Here is a 19,761-nt window from a genome sequence, read left to right as displayed (position 1 = left end):
CAGAAAACATCTGACAAATGAATAAATTCCAATGTCCCTACTGCACTCTACAGAATATGTTTTTTAAAATATTTAAAGATAGTATCTTCACTTCACAAACTTAATGAAGAATTACAAAATCTAAATGAGAAAAAAAACAAGTGCTCTCCAAAACCACAAAAGCAGATTTACAACAAACGTCTTATGTTCTTAGATTAAAAAAGACTCTCATCACAAATGTGTCAATTTTCCCTAAGTTAATTTACATGATTCCAATACAAATATAATCAGTTTTTTTTCCTTGAAACCAGACAAGTTAACTGTAAAGATCTTTTAGAAGAATGACAACCAAAAGTAGACATGAAAGCTCTGACAAAAAAAAAAAAACAATAAAAAAAACTAGCCCTACCAAGTAGCAAAAAAATAAAGCCTGTTCTAATTAAATAAGTGTGGCACTGGGGTACAGATGAACAAAACCAACCGAACAGAACAGAAAAACTAAATATGCACCCCCGTGCAAATGACATTTTTTGCCTGAAAGCACTGAACACTCTTACTGTGACTACCAGAGACCAAACACACTCCTCACATGATACAGTAAGATATGTAAAGGACCATCTACAAAATACACTTGCTGTAAAGATTAAATCTGAATTTAACCAAGCCTCCATATCTACCAGTGTTTTCAATTGAAGAAAAGAGAATTACAAAATAATATTATCATGATACAATCGGTCAACTCCAAAATGTGGGAAATGAAATAGTTTCTTCACCAAATGCATGGCACAAAGAAAAGGAGGGGGTTGTGAGGGAACTTTAAAGATCAAAAGAGATTTAAGAGGTATATGAACCCAATACATGTGGATCTTGTTGACATACTGACTTGAAAAATACAATTATTTACATAAATATATTTGAGGAGGGGGTATGAGTACAAGAAAACAAAAAACACAAATTTCAGACAATTAGGAAAATTTAAATATAATATTAAAAAATATTATTTTATAAGGTATAATAATGAAATAACAACTATGTTGCAAACTAAACCTAAAGCAAGCAGAAAGAAGGAAATAGTAAAGATTAGAGCAGAAGTAAGGAAACAGAACAGCAAAACAATATAGAAAATCAATAAAACCAAAAGCTGGTTCTTTGGGGGAAAAAACCCAACAAAATTAATTTAGACTAATCAAAAAAGAGAGAGAAAACTCAAATTACTAGAATCTGAAATGAAAAGAGGAATATTACTAAAAAGCTTAAAGAAATAATAAGGATTATAAAGGAAATGTGTACAACTGTATGCCAACAAATCAGAGGATTTTGATGAAATGGACAAACTCCTAGAAAAAGACACAAACTACCAAAACTGGAGAGACTGTACTTAAGCAGAGGCTGAAAGCCATCTGTTGAGAATATTACTGAAGGAATTCTGGAGGATGGGTATAGTGTATTAACTACCCTCTAATAACTCTATCAACATGATTCTATGAATTTACATTCTTCTCCATTTGTGGTATGGCATCTGTAAGGTGCAGACTGCCTCATTCCCAGCACTAATAGCTGACTCAGATCATAGAAGCAAATACCACACAAGCCAAAGTTTCTTATAAATTTGTCCATGAGTAGCTACCCACATTTAACAGGGACTTTGTATTTATTCACCTTCATTATACATACATCTATTCTCATTATACACACATCTAGCAGAGTGTCTAGCACATAGCTGGCAGATTACACCTTATGGTAGACAAACTTATAAGATTGCCCCCAGTGATCCCAACCTCCTGGTATTCATGCCCTTATGAAATCCCTTCCTCTTGAGTGAAGGCTGGACATACTGAATTCTTCTAACAAAGACAATACTGCAAAAGTTATGGGATACTACTTCTGTGATTTGGTTATGAAAAACTGTGACTTCTGTCTAGTGAACAGACTCTATTACCTTATCTGCTTATACACTTTGATGAAACAAGCAGCCATGATGAAAACATGGAAAAGAATTGTTGGCGATCTCTAGCCAAAAATTCAAGAGGAATTGAGGCCCTCAATCTAACAAGCTGAAAGAAACTGAATCCTGCAAGCAAACATGCGACCTTGAAAATATATCCTTCCCCAAACAAGCTTTAAGATTACTATAGCCTAGCCAACACATTGATTGCAGCCTATTAAAGACTCTGAAGCAGAGGATTTAAATAAGCTGTGCCCAGAATCCTGACTCACAAAACTGTCAGACGATGATGCCTTTTAAGTTTAAAATAAACTTCAGTATAACTTAGAGTAAGGTAATTTTTCTATCAAGCCTGACAGAACAAGGGTTCCAGGTGTTCACTTTTGGTGAAGCCGTAACCTCTGACGTAGCACTACTGATATTCTTACAACCTTTTCAAAAGTGTAATCTGTTATCAACCTTCTTTGTTATCCCATTCCACAGAGATAATCAGGAAGTGTAAAGCACAGTTCTTCCAAAAGTTGCCTCAGATACTTTCTGCTACTACTCAAAAAAATGTGGCAAAGCTACCTAACATCATTTATAAGATGTGTTTTTTTAAAAAATGGACACATGGGACGTCAGTAGATATTATAAGAAAATACCTCTATGGTCAAATAAGCTAAGGGACTACTAAGTTAAACAAAATTATACGTATTCTTTCATTATAGTCCAAACTATCAAAAGAGCATAAGAACTTTAAAGCCTGATATTTTTACAAATTCATTTACTGTCATACTTAACCTCTTTATATCTAGTCACACTGAATACTCTCTTTCTCTGCAGAACTAAACATTAGTTTCCCTCAAAATACTTCCTTAACACTATTTATAGATCTTGGTTGTTTATTTGTTCATATTTCTAAATTATCAATTTCATATTCAACACTGCAATCCATGTAATCCCAGCACCTGGTTCAATTCCTGCCACAAAAGAGCTACTCAAAATGTGTTGACTAAATACACTAAGAATGGCAAAGCAAACTCAATGACCTACATTGAATGACAAAGAAAATATATTGTTAGCTGCTTACAAAAATCAAAAAAATAAGTTATAACAAAACATTAGTTTTAATATAATATGATCTTGGAATATATAGTAAATGATATTTTTTACTTAATTATTAGATTATTTATATAACCTGTGTGACACCCAAACTAGCAGTATTAAATTAATACGGGTGTATTAATTAAAAATTAAGTGGAGTTAATCAGGGCACGTGAATTTTTCTCAATATTTCTTTACTGCAAATGCTACTTTGGATTCCTAGAAAAACTAGAGGACATTTCCAGTCAGACACTTATGTTTACATTACAGCATATGCTTTAAACAAGTAAATGACAAAAGGTCACATACCAAATGAAACTGATCCACTTTTGGGATTCCATCTTTATTTGTCTCAAATTCCTGATTTTGAACAGAAAGCTGCAAAAGAATATAAGAATGAATAAATTCCAAATGTATCAAAGTACTGATCCTATAATAAAGTCAATTCTGGAACTTCAGATCCTGCTGGGTGGAGAAGAGCTCACTTGAAGAAAACATATCAACTCTTGCAGAGTAAAAACACTTTCACAATAACTACTTGATCACAAATGGTTCCTAGAGCTCCCAAAGGAACAGAGGTGATGCACACACTGTAAGCCCTTTAATACTTCCCCACCTTACAAACACATGTGTTAAAGCTTAGTCACCTATATCATGTTGGCTTCACCAATACTCAAAAATTAGGACAAATAAATCAAGCAAGTTTCCTTTCACCCTACCTAATACTTAGCCTGTGCTCAAGAAATATAAGCTAAACTTTTAAAAACTATTAAATATAGAGAATTTCCTACATATACAAAGTCCCATGTATTCATCACCCAGCCCTAACAACCATCAACCAACGACCACTCTTGCCCTATGCACAAATCCATAAATATTATCTTTGAGCCAAATCCTACATGTCTCATAATTTCACCTGTAGATATTTTTGTATATTTCCAAAAGACAGTATTTTATTCTGACACATCACAAAACCATTATCACAAAAAATTAGTAACTTTGACATCAAAGACCCACTTTTCAAATTTTAAGCCATGTTATAAATATCACAAATTTACTGTTATTTATAGTTTCGTTAAATCCAGATCCAAATAAGTTCTACTCACTGCAATTAGAAAATGAGCAGAAGGACTTTTGGTCCATTCCTGCTCCTCCCCACTAAGTACAACTAGAAAATCTGGAAATAGCATAAAATACAACCAAAGAAAACTATGAGAGGTCAAAAGAGGAAGGAAAACTGGTTGGAGACCCCAAGACTAGAGGCATAATATAAAAACAAGATGCCTTATGACACGCCACCCCCAAAACTAAAGTAATCCAGATCTGATATTTCCTAACTCCTAAACAAGCAATAAAAAGCACCCCAGGTAGATTCATTCCTCTCTTGAATTTAATAGGATGGCCATCAACACCACCAGGTGAGACTAGGAGAAACAAAAAGAAGGCTTGAATGGATACCTTGCCATCAATAAGCAGCCAAAGGAAATACTCACCATGATCAGCAGCAGCCCTACCTTTCCCCACCCAAGACACCAGGAGACCACAGGCACCAACAAGGAAAAATCACACCTCCAGTGGCAGTCCAGTAAGTGTACTCTTGACTCCCATAAGTAGGGAGACCCCACCAAAATAAGAAGTTGGCTCAGAAAGTATTCCATCCGTCATAGGAAGGGGAGATCCTGTCACAACAAGCACCTGGCTTGGGAAGTTTCATCCCATGAACCAAAGACCCATTCTCTTACTTAGAAACACCAGACAGCTCAGCCCTAAGCAGCTCTTTTCAGTCACTCAAGCACCATCAGCAGAGGACACAGGAGGCCCAACAGCATGCAATGACCCAAGCAGATAAACTAAAAAGTCTCTGAAAATTAGATTACCATTAAAACCACAATTCAAAAGGTAATCTAGGACCTCTGTGTTAAATCTAAACAGAGTGACTGCTAGCTAAAATAAAACTTTCAACAGGACCCAGAATCTACTAAAATAAGTAGCCAAAATGTCCAGGACAAAGTAAAAATCACTTGTAATACAAAGAACCAAGAAAACTAAACTTCAATGAGAAATTGCAATCAATATCAAGATAAATCACATATTATAATTACCTGACAAGAACTTTGAAGTAATAATCATAAGATGCTTCAAGAAGCAATTATAATTTCTCTAACATAAATGAAAAATAACAAATCTTAACAAAGAAAGAGAAGTAATTAAAATGAACTACATGAAAACCATAGAACTAAAAAGTACACAAGTTTAAGGCTAGATGAGCTAAGTGAGTTGAATAGTACGAGATGACAAAAGACAAAATTGGTCAACTTCAGGACAAATCAACAAAATTTTCTCAGTCTGATCAGAAAGAAAACAGATGGAAAAAAATAAAAATAAATGAACAGAGCCTCAGAACCTGTCAGACAACAGCAAAAGATCCATCTTTTGGAAGTCCCAGAAGAAAAGTTAAAAGATAATGGAGCTAAAAGAGGTTTTATAAAAATAATGGCTACAGATGATTAAACAAAAAAATTATGGAATATACATACAATAGAATGCTAATCAGCCATAAAAAGAAATGGAATCATATCTTTTAAAACAACATGGATGGAACTGAAGGCCGTATATCTTAAGTGACACAACTCAAAATCAGATACCACATTCTCACTTGCAAGTAGGAACTCAATAAAATGTGCAAATAGATATAGAATGTGGACTCAAAGTTACTGGAGACTGAGAAGAGTGGAAGAGTGGGGGAAGGGGAAGAGAGATGAGAAAATGGGTACAATGTACATTCTTGGAATATGGTTACACTAAAAGCCCAGAGTTCACTATTACACAATATATCCATGCAACAAAACTGCACTTGTATCCCTAAATTTGTACACATGAAAAACAATAAATTAAAAAATAATGGATGAAAAGTTCCTAAATTTTCAATATTCAAGAAGTCATGCAAACCCCAAAAGAAAAAACTAAAAAAAAATGAAAGTTCTGAAAACTAAAGACAGAATAAAATCTTGAAAGCAACCAAAAAGGAATGAAACATTACCTACAAAGGAATAACAATTTGAATGATGAAGATTCATCATATGAAACTATGGAGAGCAGAAGGAAGTAACACATTTTTCAACTTTTAAAAGAAAAGAACTTGCAACCACAAATTCTATATCTTGTGAAGCTATCCATCAGGAATGAAGGTGAAATCAAGATGTTCTCAGATACAGAAAAACTAAAAGTACTTGTCACTAGAAATCATCTTTTTTTTAGATTAGAAGATACAGTTTATTTATAAAATAAATTAGAAAAAGAGAGAGAATAAAAGTGGAGATTCACCTCCCCAAGGTTAGGGAAGGGACCAAAGCTTAAGAAAACATGGGCTGGCCATAGCTCAAAGAACACATGGCCATACCATAGCTTAGCAAGGCAATGGTCAACATAATCTTAAAGAATGGCTTTAAAAAGTTATTTCACTTCAAACAAAGAGGAAATTATTTTTCAAAAGGGGTCTCAGAGCATCAGAAAGGAAGAAATAACAATGGAAAGAACAGAAATATGAGTACATACCACAGACTATCCACCTCATCACGAGTTTTCTAGTCATATATGATAACTAAAGCCAAAATGTAGAGCACCATATGATACTCAAGACAATGATATTTTTAAATGGGGAGAGTATAGCACTTTGGGAGGCAGAGGTGAGAGGACTGCCTGAGTCCAGGGGTTCGAGACCAGCCTGGGAAACTTGATGAGACTTCATCTCTACAATAAATCAAAAAATTAGCTGGGTGTGGTGGCATGTGCCTATAGTTCCAGATACTTAGAAGGCTGAGGTGGAAGGATTGCCTGAACCCATCAGATCAAGGCTGCAGTGGCCATGAGTGTGCCACTGCACTCCAGCCTGGGTGTCAGTGAGACTCCGACTGAAAAAAAAAATGGGGAGAGTAAAGGAACCTCAATAGAAGCACTTCACTCAGAGTGATAAAATGCTGACACCACTAGAATGTGATATCACATTTGTATATTGTAATACTCAGACCAACCAGTAGGAAGACCATAGAAGACAATACACTCAAGAACATCTTAAACTTTTCTGCATACTGCCCACTCCTGCTCTGGCTACACCATGGAGGCTCCCGCTATAAGCTATCGGTACCAATGTTCCCCTCCAGCTGCCATCATGATTATCTCTGACAATTACAAGATCTGAGAGATTGCAAACAGTCTGTATCCTGGAGGTAGAGGGGAAGACAGAGAATAACAAGGATAACATTGGTGGAAATGCCTCTACTAAAGACAACATGGACGAAAAGTACTAAAAGCACAGCAAACACTGGCATTAATACTGCCATGGACCATCATTTACAGGAAACCAGTTTCACAAAGGAAGCCAACAAGAAGCGTATCAAAGGTTACAATAACTCAATCCAAAGCAAACCTGATGAACAAAGACTAGAAAGAATAAAGCCTTTTATGACAGGAGCTATAGAACAAACAAAGTACATCCTTGATAATTTCAAAAACTACCAGTCCTTTATGTGTGAAAGCATGAATCCACGTGGCATCGTGACCATACATAATTTTCTTTAAGGATGATTTCGAAATGGAAAAATGTTAATAAAGTTGGCAATTACTTTGTATCTATCACCTGTCATCTCGACCTGCTACTGTTTATTATCCACAAACAACAGGACTTAAGACAAATGAGGCTGATGTCATCTTGAGCTTTTCATTTACTCTGACTGTATTTATATGGAGTAGAGGTATTGTTTCAAAAAAAAAGTCATGTGGGTTGTCAAAAAATAAAATGCATTGAAACTAAAAAGAAACCCACCATAAATATATCAAAAAGGATTCTTAAAATTTTTTCAAGTAATTCACGGTGAGGAAAAAAAAAAGAAAACTGAGCAAGAAAGATAAGAAAACAAAAAAAAACTAATAATAAAATGGTAGACTTAAGCCCTAACATGTCAATAATTACCCTAGATGTAAATAGTCTAAATACCCTCAATTAAAAGGCAGAAGTTAGCAGAGTAACTAAAAAACATGATGCAACCATATGTTATTTACAAGAAACTTCATCTAAATTCAACATAGGTCCCTTTAGAGTAAAATGATGCTAAAAGATATACCATGCAGACATAATTTTAAAAACACAGGAATGTCTATGCTAATATCAGATAAAGTAGACTTTAGAGCAAATAATTAGTGCAAAAAATTGAACATTATATAATGATAAAAAGAATCAATCTAACAAGAAGACATAATCCTAAATATGTACAAATTATACAAGAAGGCCTTAAAGTACAAGACAGAGCTCAAAGAAGAAATAGGCAATTCTACTATTATAGTTGGAGATTTCAACTCTTGACAGCTGACACAACAGTCACGTATCACTTAACAATAGGAACACATTCTCGGAAATGCATCATTATGCAATTTCATCCTTGTGTGAATATTGTAAGAATGTGTCTATACAAACCTAGATGGTAAAGCCTACAACACTCATAGGCTATATGGTATAGCCTATTGCTCCTAGGTTAGAAACCTATATAGTATGTTATAGTGCTGAATATTATAGGCAATTGTAACTCAAAGGTAAGTATGTGTGTATCTAAACACAGAAAAGGTACAATGAAAATACAGTATGAACGATTTTTTAAATGGTATATGTGTATAGAGCACTTACCATGAATGAAGCCTGCAGGACTGGAAACTGCTGTGAGTGAGGCTGTGAGTGAGTCAGTGAGTGAGTGGTGAATGAATGTGAAGGCCTAGAACATTACTGCTCTCCACTATAGACTTTAGAAACACTGTACACTTCACTACACTACATGTATTTTAAAGATATTTTTCTTTCTTCAACAAATTTTGTGTACTGTAAATTTTTAATGATTTTTAAAACTCTTTTGTAGTCACACTTACCTTAAAACACATGTATACTGTACAGCTGTACAAAAATATGTTTTCTTTACATTCTTACTCAGTAAGCTTTTTTTAAAAAAATTTTTTACTTTTTAAACGTTTTTGTTAAAAACCAAGAAACACACACACACACACATTAGCCTACATCATCAGTATCATCAATATCACTGTCTTCTACTTCCACATTTTGTCTCACTGGAAGGTCTTCAGGGACAGAAACACACATGGAGCTGTCATCTCCTATGATAACAATGCCTTCTGAAAAACCTCCTGAAAGACCTGCCTGAGGCTGCTTTACAGTTATCTTTTTTTTACTTTATTTTATTATAAAGATGTGAAATACAAGTCAGGATTAGGTATATAGGTAACGTATGTACAGGTGAAGTTTAGGCCTCCAACTAGTCCTCACTTCCCCTGGTTTAAGACCAGGTACCCTTTGGTGTTAAGTGATCCTCCCAACCCTGTTCCTCCTTCCCCTGGCAGTGTCCCGTGACTGGCCAATCCTTCCCTTGTGCTTTTGTGATTAGTGTTCAGGTCTCACTTATGAATGAGAACATGTGGTATTCAGTTCATTGTTTCTGTGATAGATCACTAAGTATGATTGTCTCCATCCAATTTGCTGCAAAGTCCATGATTTTGTCCTTCTTTATGGCTGTGTAATATTTCATCATGTGTATGAACCACATTTTCTTTATCCCATCTAATTTTGATGGGCATTAGCGTTGGTTCCACGTTTTTGCTATTGTGAATAGTGTGGCAATAAACATGCATGTACAGGTGTCTTTTCTGTAGAACATTCTGTGTTCCTCCGGGTATATTCCAAGGAAGGTCAATTTCCAGTTCCTTTAGATATCACCACACTATTTTCCAAAGAAGATGGACTAGTTTGCACTCCCACCAACAGTGTAGAAGCATCCCTTTTTCTCTGCATTCACATCAGAATCCATTGTTTTTTTATTTATTAATGATGGCCATCCTTACTAGGTTAAGATGGTATCTGTTTGGTATCAATTTTCATTTCTCTAATTAATGAGGCTGAGCATTTTTTCATGTATCTGTTGGCTGCTCACATGTCTTCTTTTGAGAAGTGTCTATTCCTGTCTTTTCCCTGCTTTTTTTTTTTTTTTGAGTTGGAGTCTTACTCGGTCGCCCAGACTGGAGTGCAGTGGCCGCTTCTGGCCACGCAGCCTCACCTGCTGAGCTCCAGCGATACTTCCGCCTCAGCCTTCCAAGTAGCCGGAATTACTGGCATGCGCTACCACACCCAGCTGATTTTTTTATTTATTGTAGAGATGAGGTCTCGCTGCCCAGGCGGGTCTCGAACCCGCGGGCTCAGGCAATCCACTCACCTCAGCCTCCCAAAGGCGTGGGATTATAGGCTGAGCCACCGAGCCCTCCTTGCCTACTTTTTAATAAGGCTGGTTGTTTTTCTCCTTTCAGTTCATTTGGGTTCCTTGCAGATCCTGGATTGAGGCCTTCGTCAGATACAAAATTAGCAAATATTTTTTCCCATTCTATGTGTTGTCTCCTTGCTCTCTTGATAGTTTCTTTTGCTGTGCAAAAGTTTTTCAGTTTGATGAGTACCCACTTGTCTATCTTTCTTTTATGGCATAACTTTTGGGGATTTTATCAAGAATTGGTTGCCTACTACAATTTGCATAAGGGTGATTTCTGTGTTTTCTTCTAAGATTCATATAGTTTAAGGTCTTACATTTAGGTCTTTGATCAGTTGATTTTTTTCTTTATAAGTAGAAGGAATACACAAAAATTACAATAAACAGTATAGCATAGTAAATACATAAACCAATAAGTTATTTATTACTATTACCAAGTATTATTTACTGTACTTAATTGCATGTACTATGCTTTTATATGACTAGCAGCCCAGTAAGGTTTGTTTACACCAGCATCACCACAAACACATGAGTAATGCATTGTGCTACAACATTATCAGGTGATAGAAATTTTTCAGCTCTATGATAATATCTCATGGGACCACTATTGTATATGTGGTCTGTCACTGACTAAAACTTTGTTACTTAGCACATAACTACACCAGACAGAAAATAAACAAAAATACAGATGATCTGAGGACTACAACTATCCAACAGGATCTAATTTATATATAAAGAAAATTCTACAAACAACAGCAAAATGCATATTTTTTTCCAAAATTCCATGGAAAATTCACCAACACAGACTGCATTCTGACCATAAAACAAACCTCAACAAATATAAAAGGATGACATCATGCAGAGTATGCTCTCCTGATATAATAGAAAATATACATTGAAGTGAATACAGAAATACAACAAAATCTCTACATGTAAATTAACATCAGAGCTCTAAATAATTATAGGTCAAGAAGGAACTCTAGAAGAAATTAAAACATACAAGAACAGAATAAAAATTGAACATATCAAAGTATGTTGCAGGGGGCCAGCCCCTGCAGAGAGATTTAGAGGGTCCCTGGAAGGTGTAGTGGTGTTGGTGATTATTCTGGAGAAAGAAAGAGAAAGAAAGAGAGAGATGGGAGAGAAAGAAAGAGACTGGACTCTGTCTAGTGCAGAAGCCAATTCTGTAGGAGGGATACATATTAAAAGAACGAAAGATGGAGGGATAGATATAAAGAGAAAGAAAAAAGTGGACAATTATTCAACGGATTGAGCAGAAGTCATTTATTGGAACTTACAGCTGGTATTTATCCCCACATTTTACACAGACAGTCTCACAAGTCTTTCATGTGAACACAAAGCCAGGTGCAGGAGGGGTGTCCCCCACCCACCAGGTGTTTCCTCAGGCATGAGGAAGAACAATCCCAATTAAATCACAAAACTTTTACATGAACACAAAGCCAGGTGAATGAGGGGCATCCCTCACCCACCAGGTGTTTCCTGGAGTATGAGGAAGGGCAATCCCAATTAAATCACCAGACATTTACATGAGCATAGAGCCAGGTGGATGAGGGGCATCCCCTACCCACCAGGTATTTCCCCAAGCATGAGGAATGAGGATCCCAAAACCATCTCACTGTTCCTCATGCTTGGTTAATATTTCTCAAAAGCAATAAAACAATTCTAATATCATAATATTCTAATAATCAATAACTTTTAAAACTTATGCATACACAACACCTAATGACCAACCTAAATCCCAATTCCTCTCTATTTTACGCTAATTCTACCTACACTATAGAAACTCTTAATTGTAGCCCAAACCAATTCCTAAAGAATGCAGCCCAGTCCAAAGTACGCGCTGGGCCCTCAGGAATGTGGCCCAGCCCAAAGTTCGTACTGGCCCTAAATAATTATCTATATTATTAAAGTTGAAACAGCACTTTACATGTATATACTAATTCTACAAATATACTTTAAAATCTTATAAAGAAGCTTGTATTGTATATAAGGTTCCCAAATGTGACCTGAGTTTGAATTATGTTAAGCTTAAAGCCGAAACCTCAGTCTGTGAGAAACGGGAACAATGGACTCCTAAAGTAAGCCATGCCTGTTGTACCCTCAGAACTTCATGCTTAGATCATCAAAGTCCCTGCTAGTAGAACGTGCCAAACAGCAAAGAAGGGATGAGGGAATGGGCCTTCAGCTCCTGAACTCATCCTAGTGGTTTCAGGGTCTGCAGCCTGTCTGGATCCCTAACGCTCAGGTGGGCCTCCACAGCCAGCTCCCAACAGTATGTGAAATGAAGGCAAAGCAGTGCTTAGGGGAAAATTTATGGCATTAGTTGTCTTATGTTAGAAAAAAGTAAAGGTTTCCAAACAGTACTCTAATTTCCTACCTCAAGAAACTAGAACGAGAAGAGCAATATAAACCCACAGCAAGCAGATAAAGAAAATAATGACGTAAGAACAGAAATCAACCAAACTGAAAACAGAAAAACAATAGAGAAAAATCAATAAAGCAAAGAGCTGGTTCTTCTGAAAAGGTCAATAAAACTGACAAACCTTTAGCGAGAGTGGCAAAGAAAAAAAAAAGAGAAGACAAATTACAAATATCAGGCATGAAACAGAATATAACTATAAACCTTGCAGATCAAGGTAATAAGGGAAGACAACAACTCTACACATATAAAGTTGACAACACAGACAAAAAGAATCACTCTCTTGATAAACTACCACAGCTCACCCAATCTAAAATTATAATCTGAATAGCCCTATAACTACTAAGAGAATTAGATCTGTAACTTCCCAAAAAAAGAAACCCCAAGGCCCACATGGTTTCACTGGCAAATTCTACCAAATGTGTAAAACAGAATTAACATCAATTCTACATATTTTATTTCAGAAAATAAAAAAGGAAACACTTCCAATTTTATTTTGTGAACCTAGCATTATTCTACACCAAAATCAGACAAAAACAAAACTAAAACTATATGACAATATCCATCATGAATACAGACACAAAAATTCTCAGCAAAATATCTGCAAACAGAAGTCAGCAATATACAAAAAGTAATATATACCATGACCAAATGGGATTTATTCCAGGGATACAAGGCTAGTTCTGTATTTGAATATCAATCAATACAACCTACCAAATTAATCATCTAAAGGAAAAAATTGCATGGTCATATTAATGCAGAAAAAGCATTTGAATTTGACGAAATTCTACATTCATTAATTTTTTAAAAACTCAGAAAAATAGGAAAGAAGGAAGTTTTCTCTGCTTCATAAAGAATATCAAAAAACCTAAGCTAATATTATACTTAATTGCAAAAGACTGACTACTTTCCCCATAAAATCAAGAACAAGGTAAAGATGTCCAATCTCATCATTCTCATTCAACACAGTATTGGGAATGCTAGCCAGTGCAGTTATACATTTGAAAAAAAAAATTAGAGACACACAAATTGGAAGGGAAAAATAACACTGTCCCTATCTGCAGATGACACAATTATCACATGCATAGGCCCAAAGAATCTACCAAAAATTCCTAAAATAAGTGAGTTCAATAAGATTGCAAGATATAAAATAACTATATTACACAAAAATCAACTGTATTTTTATAATACTAGCAATGAACACATGGACACCAAAACTAAACACATAATACCATTTACAATTGCTTTCCCATTTAGAAAACACTGGCATGAGCATTAGAATATCATTATTTCTGCCATTGTTATATATCCTGTGGCTTTAAGTCAACTCATATTTTAACTTAAATGTATTTTAAAAGAGAAAAATAGAACACTATTTTTGATAGCTTGATGTGCTACTTTATTTTTCCTAAAAGACATTAAGACAGTAACCAATAAAAATATCCATCAAGCCAGGCTGGGTGGCTCAGTCTGTAATCCCACGCCTTGGGAGGCTGAGGTGAGTGGATTGCCTGAGCCCATGGGTTCGAGACCCACCTGGACAACTTGGTGAGACCTCATCTCTACAATAAATAAAAAAACTAGCCGGGTGTGGTAGCGCATGCCTGTAGTTCCAGCTACTTGGAAGGCTGAGGCGGAAGGATCGCCGGAGACTAGCAGGTCGAGGCTCCAGTGGCCGGGAACGGCAACTACACTCCAGTCTGGGCGACAGAGTGAGATTCCAACTCAAAAAAAAAAATTCATCAATGTAGTACCTAAAAAAAAAAAATCACCTGAAAACTGACTTGTAAATCACTGGTGTAGGCAATAGAAACAATGACACTATCCTTGTGAATGTTCAACTTGGGCATTACCAATACTCCTGACAAGAAGCCAGAAGCTACATTTCCCAGAGTTCTTTTCCTCTTAGAGTTTCAGGTAAGAGGAACTTTAAAGAGATTTGGAAGGCAGAAGCAAAGAAACCATTATTACCCATAGCCAACTGCAGTTCCACAGGTAGACAGATGACAGGCATAAGGTTAGAAGCAGCTTCCAGGTAGTTTTTTGAGATTTACTTATGTTGATGCTACAGACTGAAATGGTAGGTAATAATATATCAGATGAGATTCCCCGCAGTCCCCAAACTCTTATAAACAATTTGCTTCAAGTGTTGCAGGCTGAAATAGCAGATTACCATTTCTCTAATATTTGTTCCGTCAGACCTTCCAATGAATGTGAATGCTTTAAATTCCTGTATTAAAACTCTATAATCGGAATATACTGAGTATGACTCTTTTGTGTTCCTGACTGAAACCAAACAGAGTGCTCAAAACTATGTCCTGGGGATAGCAAGATAAGTTAGAAGGCTGTCAAGATATGCAAGTCAAAGGAGATCCTGAACTAGGCTGATAGAAGAGAAATTTGAAACTTCCTAAGAGAGTAAACATGGCAAGACTTGATGATGAACTAAGAGGAGGAAATGAGGGAAACAGAAGAGTCAAAGATGACTACAAGGTTGTTGGCTCAAGTGACTAGAAGAGACTGCTTGGGCAAGGTTCAGGGAAACAGTATAGTGGTAAAGAGTAAACACTCGGGAGAGAGGCTGCCTAGGTTTAAATACTGGTGTCACCTCTTAGCAGCCATGAAGTCCTGGACAAATTACTAGTTTATTTGTCTCAGTTTCCTCATTTATAAGGCTACCATAAGAATTAAATTGGTTAAATACTTGCAAAGTAACTGGTGTACAGTAAACACTCAATGAGTGTTATTTTTGTTTTTGAAATTTGAGGTGACTTGGGACATAAAGTTAACTGTCTTTATGAGGACCCTTAGTCTTTTTAAATGCAAATAGCTGTGCTTACATGCTGATAATAGTTGAATCTGATTGAACAGGATAAGGGATTTCATTATCCATCCTTTTTGTGTAAGATTTTCCATAACTAAAAAAAAAAAAAAATTTAAGGAAACAGCTGTGCCTGTTTTTATTGTATGGATAATGGTTTGTTTAATAGACTACATTTCCTTTTTAATAATGGCTGGAAGAAATATTAGAACTAATCTAGTGACCCATTCAGAGAAAATATATTCATCAGGGATGGCAAATAGGCTTGTTTTCACATGCAGGCTCTGATTCATCAGTAGAAGTTGAATATCCCTTATTCAAACTTCTTGAGACCAGAAGTGCTTTGGATTTTTTCTGATTTTGAAACATTTGCACTATACTTAACAACTGAACATCCCTAAACTGAAAATTCTCAATCCAAAATGCTCCAGTGAGCATTTCCTTTGAGTGTCATGTTGCTACCTCAAAAAGTTTTAGGTTTTGAGCATTTTAGATTTTGAATTAGGGATACTAATACTAACCTGCATTATTTCTTATGGGTGTCATCCTAGGTAATCATAAACATGATCATTCTGCAGTATCTGATATAAGAAAGAAGGAATGGCAACACATGCACTTTGTATTAGCAGCTCTAATAAACAGATTTTTGTGGTGTGCATTTTCCAGTACTCGCATTCATGATTCTGCTTTATGTTCATATCCATAGTTTTCTTTCTTCTTATCTACCTTCAATTTATGATATCTTGCTCTCTCTTTAAATACCCCTGTGAATTCCCTTATATCCTTTCTGGAACAAGATAAGGTATCAAATAAACGAAGGCAAAGCTAGCCAGCAGGAAGGCATATATGCACAAGTCTGAAACTCTGACAAGAGGACTGGGTTACTGGCAAAGAAATGGGAGCCACTAACAAATAGGTGGTACTAGAAATTATGAGAGGAAATGAGAATACCCAAGGAAAGGCCTCATAGTGGAAAGTTTATAGGGCATGGGAAAATCCTTAGGAACATCAACAGTTAATAGGGAGATAACAAAGAGGATTAAAATAAATTCACTGTCACAAGAATAAAAGAACTAGAAGAGTGTTTTGTCATTTTTTTTAAAAAATGGGTAAGGGAACTACTGTGGATTTTTTGTTTTGTTTTTTGATATACCAAAATTAACCATATGTGTAGGTTGATGAAAAGGTACAGAATAGGAAAAATACATTGAAGATACAATCAAAATAGAAGGAGGATAAAAATGGGGCCCTAGAGTAGAAGGGAAAGTGGCATCAAGGCTACATGTGGATAGCTTGTCCTGGAGAAGGAGCAATTTAAACCTCTGAGATAAGAGGTAAAGTTAGAAGACTAGGTAAAAAGCAGCTACAGTAATACCCCCTATTCTAGCCAAACAGCAAAGGAAAAACTGCCCCCATCCTACCCACAATGTCAGCACTGCTTGAGTGAGGAGCTGCACTCTCAGTCCCACCCAGAAGCAGCAAGGCAGAAGTCAGTCCTTTGTGTCCTGTACCAGAGTGGTGTCCACAAAGTCAAACAGGGAGCTCAACTTCCTCTTCTACCTCTCAACACGGAGGCAGAAGACAGCAGTGAGAGACGGCACAAGCTGGCACTCTACTCTCCAGGATACTGTCAGAAGAGAGCCAACTTCTACTCCCACACAGTAGCAAAAAGAATGGAACAAAGCAATGTGAGGTAGTACTAGTCAGCACTGTGTTCTCTGCCACCTCTCTGGTGTCAGAAGGACACAGTGGGGCGTGCAACTTCACCCTCACCAAGTAGCAACCAGGCACAAGAAGGTGGAATAAGGTGGTGGTAAAGCAGTAACAGTTAACAATGTACTCCTCCTGATCTCCCAGTATCAACAGGACTCAACAGAGAGATAAATTTACACTCCATCTGTCAACAATGAGAGATAGGCAGTACAAGCTGGCATTCCATTTTTGCCAGGGTAATGTCAGCTGAGCTAAATATTTAAACCCACTTGGAACTGCATATTTAAACCCAATTGGAAACTAAATATTTAAACCTACTTGGAGCCTAAACGAGGTGACTGCCTTCAAAAAATGAAGATTAAAAAGAAGAATGTGGAGTCTTACAACATAATAACCAAAATGTTTAGGATACAAGAAAAAAATCACAGTATACCAAGAACCAGGAAAATCTCAACCAGAATGAGAAAAAGACAACCAACAAACACAAATTAAAACAGATGTCATTATTATTTGACAAGAATTTTAAAGTAGCCATCATAAAAAAAAATGCTTCATAGAACAATTACAAGCATGCTTCAATTTAAAAAACAGAAAGCAAAGAAACAGAAGATTAAAAGATACAGAGAAGAAAGAACTGGAAGTTTCAGAACAGAAAAACAGTAACCAAAAATTTTAAAACTCACTGGATGGGCTCAATAACAAAACGAATGTAACAGGAAAGCACTGATGAATTTGAAGATGAAAAAATAGAAAGTACCCAATTTGAACAACAACAAAAAACCCCTGATAAACATCCCCAGAAACCTCTGGGATAATAACAAGAGATACAAAATTTATATCACTAGAGTCCCAGAAAAAGAAGAGAAAGAGTATGGGAATAAAATATCTGAAGAAATAACTGAATACTTCCCAAATTTGGTGAAAAAACAAACCCACAGGTTGAAGAAGTTGAGCAAACCCCAAGTAGGGTCAAACAAACACATGCCACTACACATCATAATCAAACTTTAGAAAACAAGACAGAAAAATCTTGAAAGCAGACAGAAACCTCATATTACCTATAAAAGAATCACGATTCAAATGACAGTGACTTTTCATCGAGAACCATAAAGGTCTAAGGAAAGTGACACAACATTTTTCAAGTGCTAAAACAAAAAGGACTGTCAACCCAGAATTCTAGACACAGTGAAAATATCCTTCAGAAATAAAGGTGAAATCAAGATTCACTCAGATGAAGGCCAACAAAGAAACTAACCGTTTGTCACCAGCAGACTTACCTTAAAAGAATGACTAAAAGAAGTTTTTAAAACAGAAGAATTTCTGGAATTTTAAGCAAAATTGTAAACATAAAAATAAAGAAAGAACAAAACAGAAAGAAAATGATAAAAGAAGACTGAAATATCAGGAATGAAAAAATAAAAATACAAGTAAATATAATAGACTGTCTTTAAAAAATAATCTTGAGAGGTGAACCCTCTCCAAGTTCTCTGCATTTGGATACAACAAGAAAGATATGACAAGTATAAGGTTCTTGATTAATTCTCAAAGCAGTTCAAAAACACATGAAATTCCTGCACAAGGAAGGGCACTAGAGATGTTCCTGGGTCTATCCAGCCTGGAAACCCTTAATCCTCCTACATCCAACTCTGCAATGAGATCCACTCCCCTCAGTCAGCTTGATTATGATGCCAGAGTAATAAAACTAGATTTTAGGGGGCTGATACCCATGTTCTTTCTCCCTCCATTTCTCTCAATTGGCATATTCTTGAGAGGCATTGCTAAGGTGGGGGACTTATCACAAGCCACTGAGCTGGACCTCAAGGAATAAAGCATATGAAATATTACTTTCCCCATTGTCTCTTATTTTTGTATTAAGTATCAAAACCAAGCATCATATGTGAAAAGTATACCTATATTCTAAGCAGAAGTATTAAATATATCCATGCAAGGCCTTCTAAGAAGAGGACTTCCTAACAAATTGCTCATAGAAAATAAGGCTAAAGATGCCTAAAAGATAATATGATACAAGAGACTTCCTAGTAGTCAATGCCTTAACATTTGCTGTTACTTTACTTCCAAGTCCTGAGTCCTCTTCAGCAACTGTTCATCACTAGCTTCAGTAAAAGCTGTACCTGCAAGGCTTAATAATATGTGATGTGAAGGCAGAGGTGGTCTTGCATGGAACCTCAAGACACTAAAATTCTGAGATGGAACATCTCTCAGGTACTTCCTCTCTGACTCTCAAAATCCTCATGCCCACACTTGGGATAATGTGCTCCCTCACGTGGCTGTTAGACAGAAACAATAAGATAAAAGTTTCTAAAGCACTTGATCAAGTCCCAAACATGCACTATGAGCTCCCAACAAGGGAGGATGTTATGACTATGTTATAAAAGACATAACATGTCCTTAACAAATCCTATTTTGGTAACACTCTGTAAAATAAATAAATAAATAAATGTACGTGTCA

The 19,761-nt window shown here is 36.0% G+C and overlaps 1 protein-coding gene across 1 annotated transcript in view; it reads right to left on the bottom strand.

The window, feature by feature from the left end:
• The window catches only part of STK31 (serine/threonine kinase 31), a 130,213-nt gene that overhangs the window by 9,139 nt on the left and 101,313 nt on the right, over positions 1-19,761 (bottom strand). Inside the window, exon 23 of the mRNA XM_008053560.2 lies at positions 3,320-3,388. Within this exon, the coding sequence (XP_008051751.1) occupies positions 3,320-3,388 (69 nt within the window). The remainder of the gene's footprint in view (positions 1-3,319; positions 3,389-19,761) is intronic.

Source organism: Carlito syrichta, unplaced genomic scaffold (genome assembly GCF_000164805.1).
Source record: "Carlito syrichta isolate Samal-C Ts95f unplaced genomic scaffold, Tarsius_syrichta-2.0.1 Scaffold288283, whole genome shotgun sequence".
Lineage (NCBI taxonomy): Eukaryota > Metazoa > Chordata > Mammalia > Primates > Tarsiidae > Carlito > Carlito syrichta.
The sequence above is the reverse complement of the archived record's forward strand: the minus strand, read 5'-3'. Positions and strand labels throughout refer to the sequence as shown.